Here is a 19,745-nt window from a genome sequence, read left to right as displayed (position 1 = left end):
ATAAATGGGAGCATTAGTTTGCTTGCTTAATACCATTCACAATTTTTGTCTTAAGCCTTTATTAATCATTACCATAAATTAAACAGTCGAAATAATTTCTTTCTCAAATTTTGTGCTTCAAATACTTTTTGCTATGTATTTAAGCTCTTTCCACTGCTCAATTAATATTCTAGGTGACAAAATGCCATTTTTTTTTCTTAAAATGCCTCTATATTACCTAACATTAATTTGTGTATTATATACTCTGATCTACTGTAGCAGAACTTTTCTCTCCTTGTAAACGTGAATTCAAAAAACTGCTTCCAGGAAAAATTTATCGTGTCAGTTTTTTGTTATTTACCAGATGTTATATACCTCTGAAGTTACTCGCAGTGTACTTTTCAAGTTTTCTGTCATCAGAACACTTAATCTTGTTTAAAAGTTTCTTGAAATAAGCAGAGGTAAAAACCCTATAAAATCATGATATACTTTAGTTTACTTTCACTGTTACCTGATACTCTAGACACCAATAAAAACAATCAATTCTTTAGCATTAAACACATGTATCAAAATAATTCTGGCTATTGTTTTTTTTTTGTTTGTTTGTTTTTTTGAAATTTTACCTTATATTTTATGCATTATAATTATGCTTTTTATTTATTTATTTTTTGTTATCCACTATAACTGGATTTCTAGCTCCTATTTTCTCTCTTCCTCTCTCTCTTCCTCTCTTCTCCTCTTTTTTTTTTTTCTTCATGATTTATTGTATTGTTCTGTAATCTTAATCTCTATTTTTCCCTAAACCTAGCTAAGAATTTTATTTTACTTGACTTTGACTTCATTATCATGAGCTGCTGCTGCAAGTGTGTCCCTATTTGCATGAGTCAAATGAATCAATGACTAATAAAACAAACAAACAAACAAACAAACAAACTGATTTTGATGCAGGTGGAGTCACTGGCAATCAGTATATAGAAAAGCACAAATTATATGAAAATTCTTCCCTGCATCTTTTCCCTATAGATATACAGCAAAATCTTTACTAGCATTTAATGGACAAAATTAATGTAATTAAAATAAATGTAATGTGTTGGTAAAATAGGTATTAGTAATGCCGCATATGCTACTGAAGTTAGAGGCTACAATTTAACGCTTAATTGTCTCACTGAGAACTTGAGATATGCAGGGTAATAGCCCATTGTTATAACTCAAATCACAGCAGTGTTAACACTGCTTGGTTTCCAGTCTAAAAGGAATAAAAAGTAGAACATGGGCATACAGTCTGATGATTACATCAAGCTATCCTGATGGCATGGCAAGGCCATAAAGCACTAGAAATTGACAAGGACATCTTTTGAATATCCACTGGCTAAAAAAAAAAAAGTGAGGAACTGTGGGTCTGCATACCTGTATTCACACCCCTGTATTATTGCTGATACAATAGCACACCACCGAATTTCTCCAGAGGGAATATTTTTTCCTAATGGAAACGGGTTTTATTGGATGTCTTTATTCACCAGTTCAAAAGCCTTGTGTCAGTTCGGTTATTGTCAAGTTCCAAGCCTTCTTTGTCTTTGAAGATAAGACTCCAGCACAATGGCTGGGATGGGCGCCGGGCATTTCATTCTGCAGGCCTGACAGCTCAGTGCTGTCTGTGTGTGTTCCCGAATTCGGCAGGTCCTCTGTGCTGCACATTGCTGGGGTCTACAGCAGTTCTAGTGCAGCAATCTGGCTAGAAACATCAAGAGCAAGCGCTAGAGCCTACTGCTCACCCTACTTTTCAGTCCAAAATGCTTAAAGAAAGCTTAAAGAAAAAATAGGTACTCTCAGATGTGCTGCAGAGGAACTCCTCATCCTCTAGTGGGAGGTTTCTCTTTATCAAGGCTGTCTGCAGGCAGCAACGTGTCACCCCGTTTTGCCTCCCAGGTGTGCAGTAATTGCTCAGGCTGCTCTAGCACATCAGATTTGGCAGCATGGAAGCGTGGAAGTGTTCCCCAGAGTAGAGGTAGCTCTCGTGTCACCCCTCGGGCCTGTCACTGTGCGCTGCGCGGCCTGCTGCTGGCCCCAGCTGTGGGGCTGCAGGGGGCTGCAGCGTGGTTTCAGGAACGAACAAGTGCATTTCGTGTGAGAAATTGTGGTTCTCACATGGATTTCGTGGGATCAGAAAAGCAGGATTGTCAATAAAAAGGCATGCCAAAGGTGCTATTCAGTCCAAAGGCCCTTTCATGCCCGGTGCCAGGTGGCGGTGGTTCTGGTGTTGGACTTCTTGTTGTGAGCCTTGATTGTTCTCTTGGTTCCCCTTCATGTGATCGCCCCTCAGATTTCAGAGAATAGATGGTCTTGAAGAAAAAGCAGGGGCTTTTCTTTTCAAAGGATTGCAATAGAAAGTTACTGCAGAAAAAAAAAAAAAAATGCCGTTTCAAAATGATTTAGTATTTACTTAGAGTGAAGTACCAGGCTGGCATTTGCACACCATTTGTGTGTTAATTTTCTCCCCTCCAGATACTTGGCTGAGCCATATCTAGGCAATCAAATTGCTATACCTTCTCAGATAGCCTGTAGATGAGTACTTAGGATTTATTCTGATACAGAAGTCTGGAGGAAAGACTAAATCTCTTACAAACATAGCACTGCCATTTGAAGAACACTTCTGAGATGCCCGCTGGTGAGCTCGTCTCTGCAGCATGTCCTGGAGGAGTGCTGAGGAACTCACAGAGGCCGCTCCTGTAGCCGGCAGGCACGGAGAGGGCTCATTCGGCACCTCCTCGTGCAGCCCAGCCCGACGTTTATTTCTGCTTCATCTAAAAAATACATCTTGCCCATTCTTTGTCTAAGACAGCAATAACCTTGAGGTGCGAAGCACCTAAATGTGAAATAGTTTTTCATGACTACTTTCACTTCATATGAGTTTTATTAATTGGTGCAAGTGTGTTATGCTGCATGAGAGTTTTTGAAGAAAGCAGATACGTTAAATAGGTGCTTTCAACACAACTTACTAATTACTTCAGGTTGAAAGGAAGACTTTTTTTGTCACAGTGGAAATTCTGACACTTTATAAAAATTGAATTAGCAATTAGCATTAAAAATCAGGATCATATCCTCAATTTGGGGTGGAGGCATGGGGATTTGCAGATTTACAGAACGTATTTTGATAATGACAATTTTTTTTCTCAAAGCTAGCAAATTTAGTCTGCGTGCACTCAAAATATTTTAAAATGTATCATGCAATTGTTTTTTTAAACAAAACAACAACAATAATTTAGCACAAGCCACAAAAAAATATATATATATTTTTTATCACACCTATGAAATAACATTTTCCTTCAAAATGTTGATTGCAATGACTGTACAGTATTTTACAAAAAACTTCACAGGTTTTGAATATTTCTGCTTCCAAATACTATTCTGGTGATTCTTTTCAACCATGTGTAAGCTGTGTTTGTGATACTAAGCAGTCTTTGGAATGTCTTCTCCAATAACCGCTTTCAAAATATAATTGTATTTTTGAATTCTTATGTAATAAAAGCAATTTTGTGATATTTGTTACTTTAGTATTTAAATATTGTTCCCAAGCTGATTTTTTTCATGAAACCCTGTAAAGTATCTTTTTATGTTACAGCAACTGTTCAACTGTCAAGCTTTACGCAAACTGAGTATACCTGACAATGACCTTTCCAGTCTGCCAACCACTATTGCTAGCTTAGTTAATCTCAGAGAACTTGATATCAGTAAAAATGGTAAGAGATCAACAAGATAAGTATTTTAAAGATTTGTAATGAATAAACAAACAACAATAAGGAAATTTCAATTCCTATCAGCTTGTGTTCTAGAAAACTTGCTCTTTTTCTGGATCATGTTTTGTGTTCTTATCTGGCACTTGACAAGTCCAGGCAGATATCTACCTTGTTTATTTTCCTTTAAAAAAAAATAGAGGTCTCTCTGGTATAGTAAACCACAACAAGTTGTGATTGATAAGCATTAAAAATAGGAGTGTAGGACCATCTTCACTGCACTTAGGAACCATTCCACTTTCCGAAGTGGCTTGGTATTTAATGAACTCTTGTGGACCAGGTTTGCTAGTGTAAGTAAGCATATAAGGCTGCAGATGAACAACTGGATTTACATAGCCAGACCGATTTGCTGACCTGTATTTCAAAAATAGGTATTTACATATTTACACGGTTAAAAACATTTTCATGTCTGAACTTAAGTGTTTTTGTTTTGAAAATTAGACTCTGTCACTCTTGGAAATTTTGAAACATTTATTATCAATATAATCCTAGAGACTCAGAATTATATACGTAGAGAAGGGGGATGGGGGGAAGGAGGGGGGAGCAAAAAAGGAAAAGATGAGCAGCTGGGACACAAATGGAAGGCACAAATATCAGCACAAATGATGTCACTCTAACTCCAGAAATTACATAAACCAAGTATTAACAGACTATTTTTAGTACATGGTATATTGGCTGTTGCAGTACACTTATTTATAGCTTAAATATCTTTTAGAGTGTAATACTAGAAAATTTATTTTCCTGTGATAGCTTATGTCTGATTTGAAAATGTCAAATGAACTCATTTATGAAACAAGCTGAACAGTTTTCATGTGTGTATAATCATACTTTCAATATTTTTTTAGGAATTCAAGACTTTCCAGAAAATATTAAATGTTGTAAGTGTTTAACAATTATTGAAGCCAGTGTCAATCCAGTATCTAAGTGAGTATCAGTAGCTTGTGTTTGTATACTGCAAGTGCAGAAAATGTATGCAAAGTGAACTGAAATTTAAAGACCAGTATCAAGTTTATTTGCAAGATTAATCTACATTTCTTTTTAACTGTTTAAAATCCAAGATGATGTACCTATGAAAAGATCTGTGTTCTGTAACAAACATGGTGTTCCTCCACACGGTGGAGAAAGAAAAGCATTGGCAAAGCAGTCTGTTTAGTGCAGCCTTTAGACATGGGGCTGGCAATTGATGTGTTTGGGAAGCAAGCCGTGCTGCATCCTCACTTCCCATAATTTCTTGGTTGGGACTTTAGCAATCCTTTTTCTCGCTGAAAACTTGTGATAGTAACCACCATCAATCTCTTTTGTAATCTCATGACTTACAAAATGGAGTGAAGGAAGTGAAAGGATGAAACTTTAAATATTTTAAAAAGCGAGAAAGAAAGAAAACACCTTTGTCTTAAAAGCCTCACCTAGGGATGTAGAAGAAGCTGATATAACTTGAATGTGCAAAGTATTTGAATTTGATGTGGTTATAGCAATGTGGAAAAGATGAGAACAGTCAAAAATGTCTGTAAAAAGTTGCTCAGTAAGTTCTTGATAATTTAGGTAGAAAAAGAAGGTGAGAGAGAAAGTCATCTTTCTCTTTCTAAATATATATTGTTATTGTTTCCATAGCAACTTCAGTGTGAGCACTAAGCTTCTAACTGTTTTTTAGGCTGCCAGATGGCTTTACACAACTTCTAAATTTGACCCAGCTCTATCTAAATGATGCCTTTTTGGAGTTTCTTCCTGCTAACTTTGGAAGGTAAGAATTAGTCATCAAAGCACATTGCTCTTTCGTATGAACTCACTTGAGGCTGATAGCATTTTAAAACTGTATTTATTTTATTTTATTTTTTTTTTTAAACAGCAGAAGGTATAGATTTTTGCTCTTCAGCCCTATTTTGATGAATGATTGTTGTTGGAGAAAATTTTATGTCAGCAAGAATTTTATGATGAAGTGAAGCACTTTGCTGGTTTAGGGAAAAAGTAGAGAGAAATAGAAATTGGAGAAAAGGCCTGTCCTTGATCAAATGTGTTATTAAATTGCGGGGAGGGCAGAAAATAACAATATGGTCTATACCTACTGAAAAATGAACAGAAAGAATGTTGCGAGTCAGAAAGGTAGATAAGGAATGACCGAGCATGGTGAAGCAAGCAGAGCAAAAATATTAAAGGAAGAACAAGGGAGAAGGTTCAAAAGACAGCAGAGCAGAAGGAATATGGAATGAGAGTAAAAATAAATACAGGAGAAACTGAGTCAAAAAGTGTTAGAAAAGGATGAAGCAAAGGGCAGAAAAAGCAAAGTTAAGACAATTTGTCCATTTAAAAGTGGATCCTTCCACTGCTAAGGGAACAGGAATGGGCAGCCTTTCTGCCCTCTGGCTGTCCAGCTGGGTAATGAAACTTCCAGTTTGGTAGACTACATGTATATTGTCCAGTAGACAGGACTAAGGGACAAAATAGATATGTTTTAACAGAATTCCTGCAGTATTAGTTTTTTCCTGGTCCACCTAGCTACCCACATGTATTTCACTGTTCCCCTGGCAATATCATCACAGCGCTCCAAAATTAACACTGAAGTGACGTATTTTGTGTTGTAAACAACGTTGGTATGCTCAGATGCTGGCCAACGCAATGTGCTACTCTATTGGCATTTGCTTGGTGGACCCATCACTGACCCAGGGCTCAGGCCAGGTGTTATACTGAGCAGAAAATGCCCAGCTGAAGATGAGTATTTGGAATATCAGAGTAAATCTGAAGACTGCTTTTGCAGTTCACAATCATACAACACGTACAAATGTCAAGGAAAAATAAATGCACGAAACACCCAATTTATCAGCTGTGCAGTGTTTCTGTTCATGGTAAATTTATATTCATTATTCTCTTCTGAAGCTTTGCTGGTACTTTGTCTAGTAATCGTTGATGCTTAAGGACATTTCTAGTATTCTAAATCTCCTAGCACTTTTTTTTTTTTTACAAATGCAGATTTTATCTAAATGAAATGACACTAGTTCCAGGTGTGGTTGTTACTCCATTATGATTATGCTGCTCCTATATCATTTTTCGGTATCCTGCCTTTACAAATCCTTGTCATGTTTCTGAAGCTTCCAACATTAGTGTACAGAAATTGCACTTTTTTTTTAATAACCACATGTGGCTCTTTAACTGTATCTCTCTTATTGCTCTTCTCCAAATTTTAGTGCTTTCTTTATCTCTTCTGCTACAGAAAAAGTCAGTTAATCTCTTATAGTCTCATTTAGCTATGTGAATAAAGTCAGGAATGGAGCCTTCCTGAGCATCACATAAACTTCTCTCCACATTTCTCATTTAAAAGCATTCCCTTAAGCCCTGGTTAAGTGCAAATGTAGGATTTAAAAGTGTTTTCTGCTTTGTTTGGAAGGAAAAAGGGAAAATCATAGCTTTCTAGAAAAGCATATTATTGGGAAGACTGGGGTTTAAGAAAGAGAAAACCGGTATTGTGCTCGACAGAGAACTATTTAGGGCTTTGTTGTATTTTTTTTTTCACTTTCCTTACATACAAATGTATACTTATAGAAATGATGTTATGAGCCTAAAATCATACATGGTGTGACTCTGATGTGACGTCTGTTTAAAAATGACACAGTTACAAACTAGTTTTGCAGAAGCAGTTGATTTCACACAGCTTAAATAATGCCAGTTAGAGTTTGCAAAATGACATGGGATTGTGAAGTACTGTTGTATATAGGTTCTGATTCATGCCAACACTTAGGCATATGTCCTGCTTCTGCATAAAGTACAGTAAGTTAAATGGAGATCTGTTCTGTAGTATTAGTCTGCCTGTGTGGAGGTATAGAAGTCAAAGCTAAAAATGCATAAGACAGTTGTGAACTCAATAGCAGGTTTTTATCCTTTCACAGATCTGGAAATGTTTGAGAGTAATTAACTTTTCCTCTGTTTGCCTCATTTGAATTATTAGTAAAAATAGTTTAGAGTTGTTATGAAAAACTGAGGTATGTCAGTTTTTCAGAACAGTCCAGATAAGGACATAAAAGAAAAATTATGTACATATGAAGCTATTTGTTTCTGAATGCATTTTATTCGATATTCAATCCATCAATAGCTGGATTTATTGTTATACATTATTGTTATATTATTGTCTTATTGTTATACATTAAGCAGATTCATTTTTTTGTTACTGTTGAAATAAGTAGTTTCAAATCATTCTTATGGATTTCTGAACTAATTCATAAAATGAACTAATTATTTTCTATTATGTTCCTAGACTTGTCAAATTGAGAATTTTGGAGTTAAGGGAGAATCATTTGAAAACTCTACCAAAGTAAGTGATTGAATATTTATGTAACTTTCAGTTGAAATTTCCAAAAGTGAAAAATAATTTCATTTGTAGCAATACAACTGTGCTGTTTGTGTTCAGTTATTTTTTTCTACTGTTATAAGAAATTCTGCTGAAGGTTTTTAGCAAAAAGTAAGCATATAATGGAAGATGGACCCTGGCACAGTAGCTGACTGTAACTCCATACCCCAAATCCACAGTGTAACGTTTAAAATATTAAATGTAAATAGAATTGAGAAACAAAACATGGGATAACCCTGGCCAGTGATTATGTGACAGTATTTTCCTCAGCAAGAAGTAATCTGATGTGTTGGAAACATTTTCAGTATAACCTCAGTAGAACAATCTCCTTATATGATCCATGCAGATGTTAAGTGTATTTGGTCATTTACAATGCTATTTGGAAGCTTGTATCATCAGAATATTGAAGAAATGTCCAGTTTGGTACCATTTCTTGAATTATTTACAAAAAAGAAAAAAGTGTGTCTCCGGGCTTTACCATCATTTGACCAACACTTAAATGGTATTTTGAAAAGGAAACAATAAAGAAATGAAAAATAAAATCTAGGGTTCCCATTCTGAATATAGGAACTACCAGTGCATAAAGCAGGGAGTACATTTTTACAGTCAGACCAATATTATATAAATGTTTTATGTGACAGGGATCCTTACCAATGAAAAAATATCCATGGCTATGGGAATTGTTCTAAATGGAGGTCATATGTTCCCATTATAAGTGAGAGTTATAATGATGGTGAATCGACTGTATTTATGCAACTTTGCTGATACAAAATTGTTATTTAGTTTGTTTAAAAAGGGCACTTTTTTCAGCAACCATGTGTTTACTAAAATCTGATGCACAGGCATTTTACACCTATATGGGATATAATGATGTTTTCACTACTTCCTGTGGGCATTTACCTAAAGGCAAAACACTTTTCTTTTTTATATGACAGCTATTTTTTTAAGTTAAAAGGATATATTTCTGATATCATTGGAAAACACTTTTTTTTTTTTTTTTCCCCCCCTCTTTGAAGCCCCTTCAGTCTGCTCCCGAAGGGTGTAGCTGCATTTAAAAATAAGACCTGCTGGGAGGGCACATCTGTAGACTTTGAGGACTTTAACATCTGAAATGCCATACATATGCTGCAGTGTGTGCATGTTACGGAGGCCAGCTCTTAAATATCGGTCTCTTTTAGAAGGGAAGTCTCTGCACACAGAAGGTGCCTGTCAGAATAAATGGATTGTGTGTGTGCTAGTATTGAAGAATTGGAATTCCACAATAATTTCAATCAAATGGAATATTTTGATACTTCTGGTCTAACGATAATCCCACTGAAGGTGATACATTTTTCACTGAGGTCAGTGGCAGCAAGGTTAGACTTGTGTGTCCTCAGTACTAATAAAAATGATCAGTGCTCTGTTACTGCTGTGACACATGGTGCTTACCAGGCAATTGTCGAGTTTGGCATGTGTTTGGAAGACCTCCTACCTAAGGGTAGCCTCTGGTTTTAGCAGCACTAGGTTTTCTGAAGTGGCTAAGCGTGACTTTTCCCCGTGTGTAATTCTGACAATAAGGAAATTCTGTGACTCCAGTAACCAGGGGAAATGTTATTTGCAGGTGTTTGTTCTCTGCTCCGTGCTGTGGCAGAAGGCGTTGCTGTATACTACTGAGAGTGGAAATAAAAGCTTTGGGTGTGCAAATGCTGTCCTTAAAACTATTGGTAAAATAGCTGTATAAAAAATAAAGTAAAAGTAAGAGGGAAGAAAGATGGCAAGGTCATTTTTGCAAAAATGAGAGATCTATGTATTTCTGGACTTTTTTGTCCTCCGGAGCAGTTTTCTCTGCAAGCAAAAAAAAAATATATAAAAATAAAAATAAAAAAATGAGTAATTGTGACCAGAGCACTGTGCCTGTGAGAGAACAACCTGCTGTTAGGAACACAAATGCAGTGACGTAAATCAGAGTGCATTTTACACTCTAGTGATAAAACAGGTGATGGAGGTCTTTCAGCTAGGCGCTTAAAGGCTTTCATTCTTACCCTAAAGTTTATTTGATGTATTGTGGATAAGGTAACCTGATTATGCTGGTGGTTTGTTCAGCAATTCTGATGTAAGAGTAGACGTGAAAAGGAAGTTAAATAAAAATTTTAATACTGTACTTTGGCTTTTAAATAGTTTTGAAATGTACTGTAAGACCATTTCAAGTAACTTCTGCTCAGTACTGCTACCGTGCTCAGTGCAACTTAGAAGATGTGGAACAAAAAGTTATCAAAAAGCAGATCGTGCTCTTTCACCTGTTCTGTGCTGTCAGACAGATGCATATAAAGAATTTTTGTAGGAAACTTTTAGCATTTTGGCATAAATAGCCATTAAACGTGCTTTGTGTTTACCATAGCTCTATTTTTGCTTCTCAGTCAACAGGTCAAGACTGTTGTAAAATGTACCCATAGTAACTGAATGTAAAATGTTCAAAAATTATTTACAAAATCATCAGATTAAGTAAATACTAATGATCAGTGGCCGAAAGGTAGCTCTCTAACCAGAGCTTAGATCTCAAAAATGTCCCTCTTTAATACATCTTTTATTAAATAATGAGAGCTCTCCTTTGACTGTTGAATTTGTCAACATAATTTTCCAGCACTTAAAAATGATCTAAACATATCGCTGTGTTCCCCAGCAGTTCCCTGATAGGAAATTAGTGACGCATGCTTCATGAAACGTTTTGAAGAGTTTTCTGATTTCTACTGACAAGCATACCAAACATTTAAAACTACATTGTCTTGCTGTACCGTCGTGGTCTGGAGATGTACCTTAGTTTTCAGATGAACATGCTGCAGGATGTTGCTGTTTTCTCTCAGCAGTACTTTCTCTTCAGAAAATCCTCTTAGGTTTACTGCTACTTTTTTATACTGAAAATAGTTTGATTAAAGATTGTTACGGATACGTATTTCCAAGAGCTTTAGGGAAATTAGAAATATTTGGAAATCTCTCTCCAATATTACAAATATTTTATTAAGCATTAATTTGTGTAACAAAACCAGAAAAATGTGTTTTCTTCTCTGTAATTTCTGTTAACTTTCTGGAGCATTTGTGAGATTCTGACTACGTTTCTTAAGCCTGAAATATGTTACTACCTTGATCACAAGGCTCCCTTTGGCTTGAAGAATCAAGCAATATAATTTATATTATTCTGTTTGGATAAAAGTGTACTTGATCTTTAGTCGCTGCAGTGACATGTAATATCACTGTAGTAGCTCAGGGCGATGTTTAATAGACCGCAGCTCCCAATAGCTGTGTAGCATTCTGTTCTGTAATGCTACCCTACTGAATATGTATTTGGAGCTAGAGGCAAGGCTTTCAATTGCCAGTGATGTTTTCAGGCATTTTGCACCCAAACTGAAGCAATTATATTCAGTGCAGAGATTCCTGTTAGCTTCAATGGGTTTTGAATGAGGCAATTTGTGCTTCAGTGTTTAATTATTCTGTGTTTGAGTTATTTCTCAGAGTGGAGGGATGTAATTCCCTGTTTTCTATCCTGCTGAATAATGCTCTGGTCCAACCTGGATGGGAAGATACAGGAGAACAGGAGGCTGCCAAGGGAGAGCCACTTGGAGAACTGCAGTAGGAGACCTCCGGAGTCCCACAGGTGCCTACAAGGACCTGTCTTGCCCTCGGTCCTATCTGTGGCAGTGGTTGACCCTCACCTGGCAAGGCCTGAAAAACTTGATTTCTGAAAACCTCTTTTCATTAACATCCTTTCCAAGTCATTTACAAACAACTTGAGCAGCATGTGCCCCAGCCCAGAGCCTCCTCCTACACCCACTCATTTATTTAGTTAGTTAGTTCCAATCTGCGGCCATTTATTTACCTGCACAAAGACCTTCTCTCATCACAGAGATGCTTAGGTTAAGAATTTCCAGTTTGGTGGACTATATTGTCCAGATCTCTTGTACTCTTGACTCTTTTAAGTGGCTCCAGGAGGTTTCTGAGTCACCCCTTCTCATCAGAAAAACTGTTGATTTTTTTTCCCAGTGTGTCATATTTCTCTTTACTTTGTTATTTCCCTTACATTATTGTTTAGAAGAGTTTCTGTTAATTTGTCTGGTACAGATGCCAGGCAGTGACATGTGGCTTCCTAGACTTATCCTGGAGTAATTTAAAAGCTGTTGTGCCAGTAGTTATACACTTCCCAGTCATCTAGCACTGAAGCACTGTATGAGAGGTTTTGTGTCATACGTGCATGTTGTTAGAGCTCTTTACCTGAGTACCATTTCATCTCGGCAATTTTGCGCTGTTCATTTGGTTTGCTTTATTGAGACTTCTGCTTAAGACAAATCCCCCAGTTGATTCTCTGTGGGTAAGCACTGCAGCATGGGAGCCTGCCCAAGCTCTGAATACAAATGTAGAAAATTAATTTATTTTTTCTGCTATGACCTTCTTTTCTTTTTTCCTGAGCATTCCTTTTATATCCTTTCCATAGGCTCTGGCAGGTTTCCTGCTCCTGAGGTGCTTGAAGAAAGATTTATTATTACTTTTTATGCCTTTTTTCCAAATATTTCTGAAGATAGTTTCTGGCCTTTTATAGCCAACCATTCTGTTCTATTTTCCTTATTCGGATGTGTTTTCATCTCTTTGAAGGATGTCTTCTAAGTCTCACATTTTATTTTTTTTTTTAGCCATGTTTGCTTTGGATTTTCTCAGGTCCTTTGCACAGGTAGTTTTGTACTGCTTTAATTCTTGCACATGTGTTGATCTTCTCACAGCAGCAATTTAGCTTCTTAGCTGGTAGGAAGAACTTCTTGCTGTGATTATTTCCCTCTTACCTGCCCAGAGCCTTCCTGAAAAAAGCTGGTGCCACTTACCCCAGAGGCCAGACATGGCTTGTGAAGGGCTGCTCATGTGGGGCCTGACCCTGTCGATGCAGGGAGGGATGTGTGCATCTCTGGACCTCAGAGGTGCAAGTATATTGTGCTGTTTTAACACCATGATGGTGAACCAGGAATTAATGAGTCTTTCTGACAAATGTGAAGTGTGTGAGTGTGTGAGCACGCCTGACTTGGTGACAGTGAAATAGATGCTCGCGATGTTGTTGCAATATTCCCATTTCAGTCTGGATAAACAGCTTTCACACCTCTGTTACCCTCTTCTCTATTTCCTACTCTTAATTGCAGATTCAGCTTAGATGGCTTTGTCTCACCTCTAATACAAACAAATCGGAGTGTAGTTTTTCTGTATGAGTGCACAATGAGGCCCTTTCTAACCTAGTGGTTAAAAATTATTAGGCTAGCAGTGTTTGTGTTGATGTTTTTGAAGCCGTTTGCCAAATAAATTTTGTGTTGGGACTGTGAACTCTAAAGCCTATACTTCATTCTGAGGCTGTTGGAATGGCTCTGAGTATTGGACATTCCTGTAAGAACCACGAAATGGGTTGACAGTAGCTAAGCTGTGTGATTAATCCAACACTCTGGTGCTCAGTGTGTTTAATAATTTTATTTGAGGATTTGTGTAAATGATAAAAAGTACCTCTATGTTTTCTCGCTGCTTGGTAAGTGGATTTTACTGATGTCTGTGAGTTTCAGCTGCAGAGCACCTCTGTTTGTGTTAGCACACATTGTTAGAAAGTACACCTCTTCCAACCAATTAGTTGTTTCTGAGAAGTTCCCTCAAACTAGCTGAATGAAAATTCCCAGTGGATACAAATACTGAAGTCGTGTTTGTGCTGCCCACACTGTAGGAAACAATTTCTGTGTTACATGAGTCAACCTTAAATCATGCGGCAGGAGCTGGGTTCCGCAGGTGGCCTGTGGGTATGATTGCTTCATTTCTGACCACAGTTTGAGGCTTGGTGCCTATTTTCTGGATGTTTAGTTCCAATAAATGTACTATTGGGCAGTAGACCTTCCAAATACAGACTGATATTCTCCCTAAAAGAGTAAAAATCAAAAGCTTCTGTGTTCAAACTAGATTTAAATCTAGATTATTGAAAGGAATATATTGCTATTGCCCTACTACCAATGGGCATCTGGTTAAATCCTGGCATTATTTTCCTAGTTTTTTTGTTTTGTTGTTTTCTTGTTGGTGGTGGTGGTTTTTGTTTTGTTTTGTTTTCTTATAAGTGGTAAGGTAGATCTGTTAGGCAGACTTTACATGTCTAGCACAGGCAGTATTTTTATATCCATCTTGACTTTTTTTTCCAGGTGTTTGCGTATAGCTTGGTTTGGGCATTAAAAATAAAGGTTGTCTTTTATAACTTAAACCAAAGATCCTTTCAAATGCATTGGAGCTCAAAGGAACCAGTGTGCTCAGGCTGATGCAAGTACCCACTTAGGATGGAAGAGTAAATCGTAAAACCTAAAATCTCATATAACATAACTACACCACCATGTTTAAAAAGCAGAGATATGTGGAAGCCATATATAAATATGCCTTTGGTGTGTTTGTGTGCACATTTATGCAGTTAGATAAAATATATGTGCACGTGTTTATATATACATATCCACACATATATGCTATATAAACATATATGCGTGTGCTGTCTCCTTCTCTCTCATCAAATGGTTAACAGCAACTAACCTGGCATTAAAAAAAAAACAAACTAGCTAATCCAGAAATTAACCCTATTCCAAGGCTAAATTTTTAGCCAAGTGTTTTAGGAACAGTGGTACATACACAAAACTCAGATGGTTCCCCTCCCTCGTGTTCATCACTTTGCTTGCTGGCCTGCTGAGGATGCCTGGTTGTTTCAGGATAGTGCTGAGTTATTACATTGATTGAAGTAAATCTCCCTCTGTTCTTCAAAGCCGGTACATGAATTTACAGCTTAGTTGGAAAGAAATGTTCTGAGCACATTTCTGTAACAACAAAATTTTTTAAGTTGTCTAACAGTCCCATTGAAACCTGGTCTGGTTACCACTCTTACAGAAGCTCATTAATTTGCATTTAAATTTATATTTTCTGAAATTGGGCTCTGTCATAAATATTCATTGGTCTTCATAGCAGACTTGACACTCCTATACTGAAAGTTTGGGGACATTAATATCCTGTTAAATTCCTGAGAGGAGACCAGGGTACTTCATATTTCAGGAAGGAACCTGGAAACAGTACCTGCACCGAGCAGCAAGGCAGCCTGCCTGTGGTTTTTCAAAAACCTTTGAATAAATTGGAGTAGTTAGCATGGTCTTTGCTTTTAGAGCTGTTTGAGCTCAGGAAAACACCTTCTCAGGGTTTTGTAGGATATCCTTCAGTAGAAAGTGGTGAAATTGAAAAACTGTAGAAGCTGCAATTGTAAATGGTGAGTCACTAGGGTCTGAGAAAGTGTAGGCGCTGGTAATTGATGAGAAAATACTTGTATTTGCTGCACTCATCTTAATGACTCACCATTTCCCACCTGAAGCTGTGGCTTCTCATCTCTTCTTTGATTTTCTTGACAATAGATATTAGAGCTATTAGGGTTTTGTTGTTGTTTACAATACCATGCTTTTAGGAAATAACATACAATGAAGACATTACCAAGGGGATGGGTCCTTGGCAGCTAATGTTTGGAAAAAAACAACAGGTCTTGTCTTTGCCTTCAGCTAGTGCTCAGAATTAATTTGCTGTGTGAAGAGTAAAAGTTTTAGATCAAATTCTCAAGAACAGCCTCTAAAATTGGAAGAACTGTGGAATTCTGAAGATGAGCAATTAAAACTGGGAGAAATTTAATAATATGGTGTGCAAGGTCATGTACTGAGGGACTAATATGAAATTATGCTATAAATTAGGGGTTCTTCAGTCAGAAATCACACTGGAGAAAAAAAGACATTATTGTATTAGTGGGATGTAAAATGTCTATGAGTCATCAACCTAGCAGAGTCCTGACAAAGCCAAATGTTCTTTGACAAAGTTTTTCCACTGGAGATACAGAAGTGTTTGTGGCACTGTACAGAAAATAAGGGAGACCTCATTAGGAAAGATTCCAAATACAACAAGTACAAGGAAGAGCTAAAGAAGGTCCAAATCCTGTGGGAAAAATAATGATTGCAAAATGTGTCGTAAGACAAGGCTCTAGAAATAGCATATTGCTGTGAAAATAGAAGTTGAGGGGTGATATTTTTAGTGTTCCCCCCCAAAGGTGGGCAGAGGCAGGGTGGTCCCTGCCCCACTGCTGGAACTGGTCCCGGGCGTTCCCAATGGGCTGAAGGGCCAGGATGCAGCCTGCCCGCATGGCCACTCCGGCCTTCCTGACAGAAACTTCATTCTCACAAGACAATTGTGGGAAGATTAAACTCTGGTGGTATCTGTTGCTGTCCTGCCGGTTTGAGCTTGGTGCATTGCTGTGTGAAATCTGCTCCCCGTGCAAAGCAAAGTTTGTTGATTATGAAGCACAGTGTCTGAAATCAACCAGAAATAGTAAACTTAACCACAAGTGATACAAGCATGTTGTAAGATTCTTTCTGTTGATGAGCAACTTTATATTCCTTCGAAGAAGTCGACATGCATTATTCTATTACTCCTTAGTTGTTGTTTTAAATTACATTAAAGTACATTTAAGTACATTACATTAGAGTACCTTTCTGAAAGATATTTATTTTTTAAATAGCTGTGCCATCAGTTTGCAGTTGTTTCAGTGCAACCTTCGTATCTTTCATACCTGTCAGCTTGAGTCAGGAATAGCATGACTTTAGGGAAGTGATGATGGTGAAGGGTATTTTTTTTCCTGTTGTTATAATTAACCTTTTTGCATTTGTGTGTTTTCAGTTATAAAATGTAAACTTGATGTTTTCTAGTCTCGACTGCACACAGCTTTAGGTTTTAGTTGTAATAAAATGTAACTATGGAAAAATACTGGCAGTATGTTTTAGCCACATGGTCATATTTCTGAGCATTGAGGCTAATAAGTATATTTTCTGTCAGAATTCACATTTCACTTGTAAAATTATTGTTTAGACACACCTATTGTAGGCAATGTGATATAAAGCTGGTACTCTTCTGTGTTTTTTTTTCTGCAAATGTCCCAAGTTCTAAAGGGAATCTCTGGGTTTTTGCTGCCACTTTTTGCATTACAACAGTACTTCTGTGCATTCTAGTTCCACAATTGAGCAGTTCTCAAAAATTCTGAGAAAAATACAAATTTCTATTTTTGCATAATATTTTGTTATGGATGTTTGAAATTCTTACGTGATTAAGGGCAAAGGGTCTGTTTTCTTCAACCTGCTTAAAAGCAGAGAAGGTCACTATCATCTGAAATTTTCCATGAAAGGTATTTCAAACAGAAGCAAAAAGGATGCCATCCATGAACTTTTTCCTTCTGGGTAATGAATGGAATGGTGAAACCAATCAACCAATCTTTTTGTGCATATGTAGTGTATCTGTTGTGTCTTCAAAGATGAAAATACATTATCACAAAACGTACAGGGGAGAAGAATCCCGTTTTTCACCCAGAAGAGTTCAGTCTAACTATGAAATTAAATTTAATGGATTTTTCTATCTTTTGAATTTCTAGTGTAGGTTTTTTTTTTTTTTTTTTTTCCATAAATATAATGTGAAAATTTGATATTTCTCTTCCTTCCCTCCTTCCTGTTGCTCATTTCTTAGGAGTGAGACTGTGTATAAGGAGACTCAAAAGATCAAGGGTTCTAAGCAGAATCTTAAGAAATTTATAAAAAAACACGCAGTAAGTTGGTAAGGAAACAATGTAAGGTGTTGTAGACTAGATTCTGCCTTGGCAGAACATATCTCTAATAATGGCAGGTATTTTGCAGAGGTTATTTAAAAATTTGAATTATCTACCTGTAGAGAGTTAAAAAAGGTCTTATGACTTTCTGTAGCTAAGACTTTGTTTTGAATTGAAAAAATAAAGAGCATAATGTAGTCAGGTCTTGTATAAATACATTTTCTGTGTTAAATGCTGGAATTCCTCTATAAATAATCATTTTAGTATAGAAACTGTCATGTATCTTTCATGAGCATCTTTGGTGATTTATAGAAACATAGTTTTGAAACACTGTCAGATAAAGTTATTTTCCTCTTGTTCCCTATTTCAATACCATTTTGCTTTGACTTTAAGATAAGCACAAACATTTCTAGCTTTTGCCACGTTGAAAGACTGCAGATTTGGTGTTGCTTGGAGTGAGCCAATGAAAGATTCTGAAAGATATTCAGGCATCTAAAACATCACAATCCATTTTGTTTTTTCAGGTATTAAATTTGATGAATAAAACTGATAATTATTATTTCCATTAATCCTGACGATGGAGTTGTTGGAAGCATTCTTGTGACTTAAGAACATGAGTTCCATTCACTGAGATAACATTTATAATCCTAAAATCCTTACCACCTCCAAAATTCTGTTTTAGGAAGTAGATTTGCAAAAAACACAGTTTGTGTGAAGTGTGTTGAAGTCAATGGAATCAATTATTCATATCAGTTGAGAATATGTCCAGGAACATTTAAATATAGATTTAAAAGCATAACTTCAGACTGCTATTTTTTGAAATGCTGTTCCACTTTCTTCCTGGTTCATTATAAAGATGTAAACTGTTTCTTGCACTTTGAGATTACAAATGTTTTCATCTTTCATGATGACCTGTTTTCTTTAATGGTAACTCTGGCTGAGTTTAATAAATCATATTCTAAATGACTTAGTACTTTGGCATTACATTATTAAAATATTGCTGGTATTTTAATAAGTAGTTAAGAAACTACTACTACATATCTTCCCATTAGGCTGTTTTAAATTAAATATATTTGCTGCTCAGAGAAGATGCAGAAAAATGCATTTTATTGCTTTCCTGTTACAAGAGTGCTCTTCCAACATCAATAGTGGGTCAAGCTTATCTGAAAAATTGCCATAATTATTCTTTCCTAAAGGTAATAGTGGCAATTTTTTGCCATATCTCCAGTAAGTGACAGTCTGAGAGGTGATACAGCCAGAACTTATAGTTCATTAAACATATACCAGTACTTTTTCTGTCATCTAGGATAATCCTGACATTACTTTAGGTTACGAACTAATGGTTCTAATGAATTATCTTATGAATTAGTGGTTCTTATCTGAGAGTGTTTGTGTTGTGTGCAATTTTAGTGTTTCAAATGGATGAAGGAAAGACACAGAGGAACTTAGAGTTGTGTATACAGGCTTGTTTCATATACCAAATATTTTTGTATTTATTTATTACTTATTTGTCTAAAAGCTTCCACTTAACAGATATGAAATTGATTTATATTTTCTATCTGACTAGTAGGGTTAAATTTCAGATAGAGAGTTCACAGTACAAAGCGACGGGAGGGGAAAACATTTTTAACCATGGAGAATCACCATGGTCCACCTTACACTCATTTTGTTCTCAGTTATACCAGAGCCCTGAGCTCCTCCCAGGACATTGAAGCTAAAGACACGAAGAGTTCAAGCTGACTGTTATTAATGAGATATTAATTTGTGTGCCCAGCTTTCTCGGGTATGGTTGTTTTATGGTATGCAAGGAAATTGCTCAGTATACTCAGGGCACCTTAAGTCAGTGTTAATTCTACGTGATTGAAGAACGTCTGCAGAATAAAAGACACCTGTGTACGGTTGATATGACAACAGGAATTTAAATTTAGAGATGACTACGGAAGGCATTGAGAACAGGATGGGGTTTTTACCTGCCATGGCCATTGCAGACTTTGTCTTTCTCCCA

General features: G+C 36.6%; 1 protein-coding gene across 16 annotated transcripts in view; it reads left to right on the top strand.

The window, feature by feature from the left end:
- The window catches only part of LRRC7 (leucine rich repeat containing 7), a 175,466-nt gene that overhangs the window by 81,014 nt on the left and 74,707 nt on the right, over positions 1-19,745 (top strand). For 13 of the 16 annotated variants that reach the window (XM_068689959.1, XM_068689947.1, XM_068689952.1 and 10 more), the window contains 4 exons: positions 3,599-3,716; positions 4,616-4,694; positions 5,422-5,511; positions 8,014-8,070. In XM_068689959.1, coding sequence (XP_068546060.1) covers positions 3,599-3,716; positions 4,616-4,694; positions 5,422-5,511; positions 8,014-8,070 — 344 coding nt within the window. Of the gene's footprint in view, positions 1-3,598; positions 3,717-4,615; positions 4,695-5,421; positions 5,512-8,013; positions 8,071-18,264; positions 19,386-19,416; positions 19,733-19,745 lie in introns of those variants that run through there. The other 3 variants (XM_068689956.1, XM_068689955.1, XM_068689958.1) reach the window with 3 other exon arrangements.

Source organism: Anas acuta, chromosome 8 (assembly GCF_963932015.1).
Source record: "Anas acuta chromosome 8, bAnaAcu1.1, whole genome shotgun sequence".
Classification (NCBI taxonomy): domain Eukaryota; kingdom Metazoa; phylum Chordata; class Aves; order Anseriformes; family Anatidae; genus Anas; species Anas acuta.
This window is presented reverse-complemented; position numbering and strand designations above follow the sequence as displayed.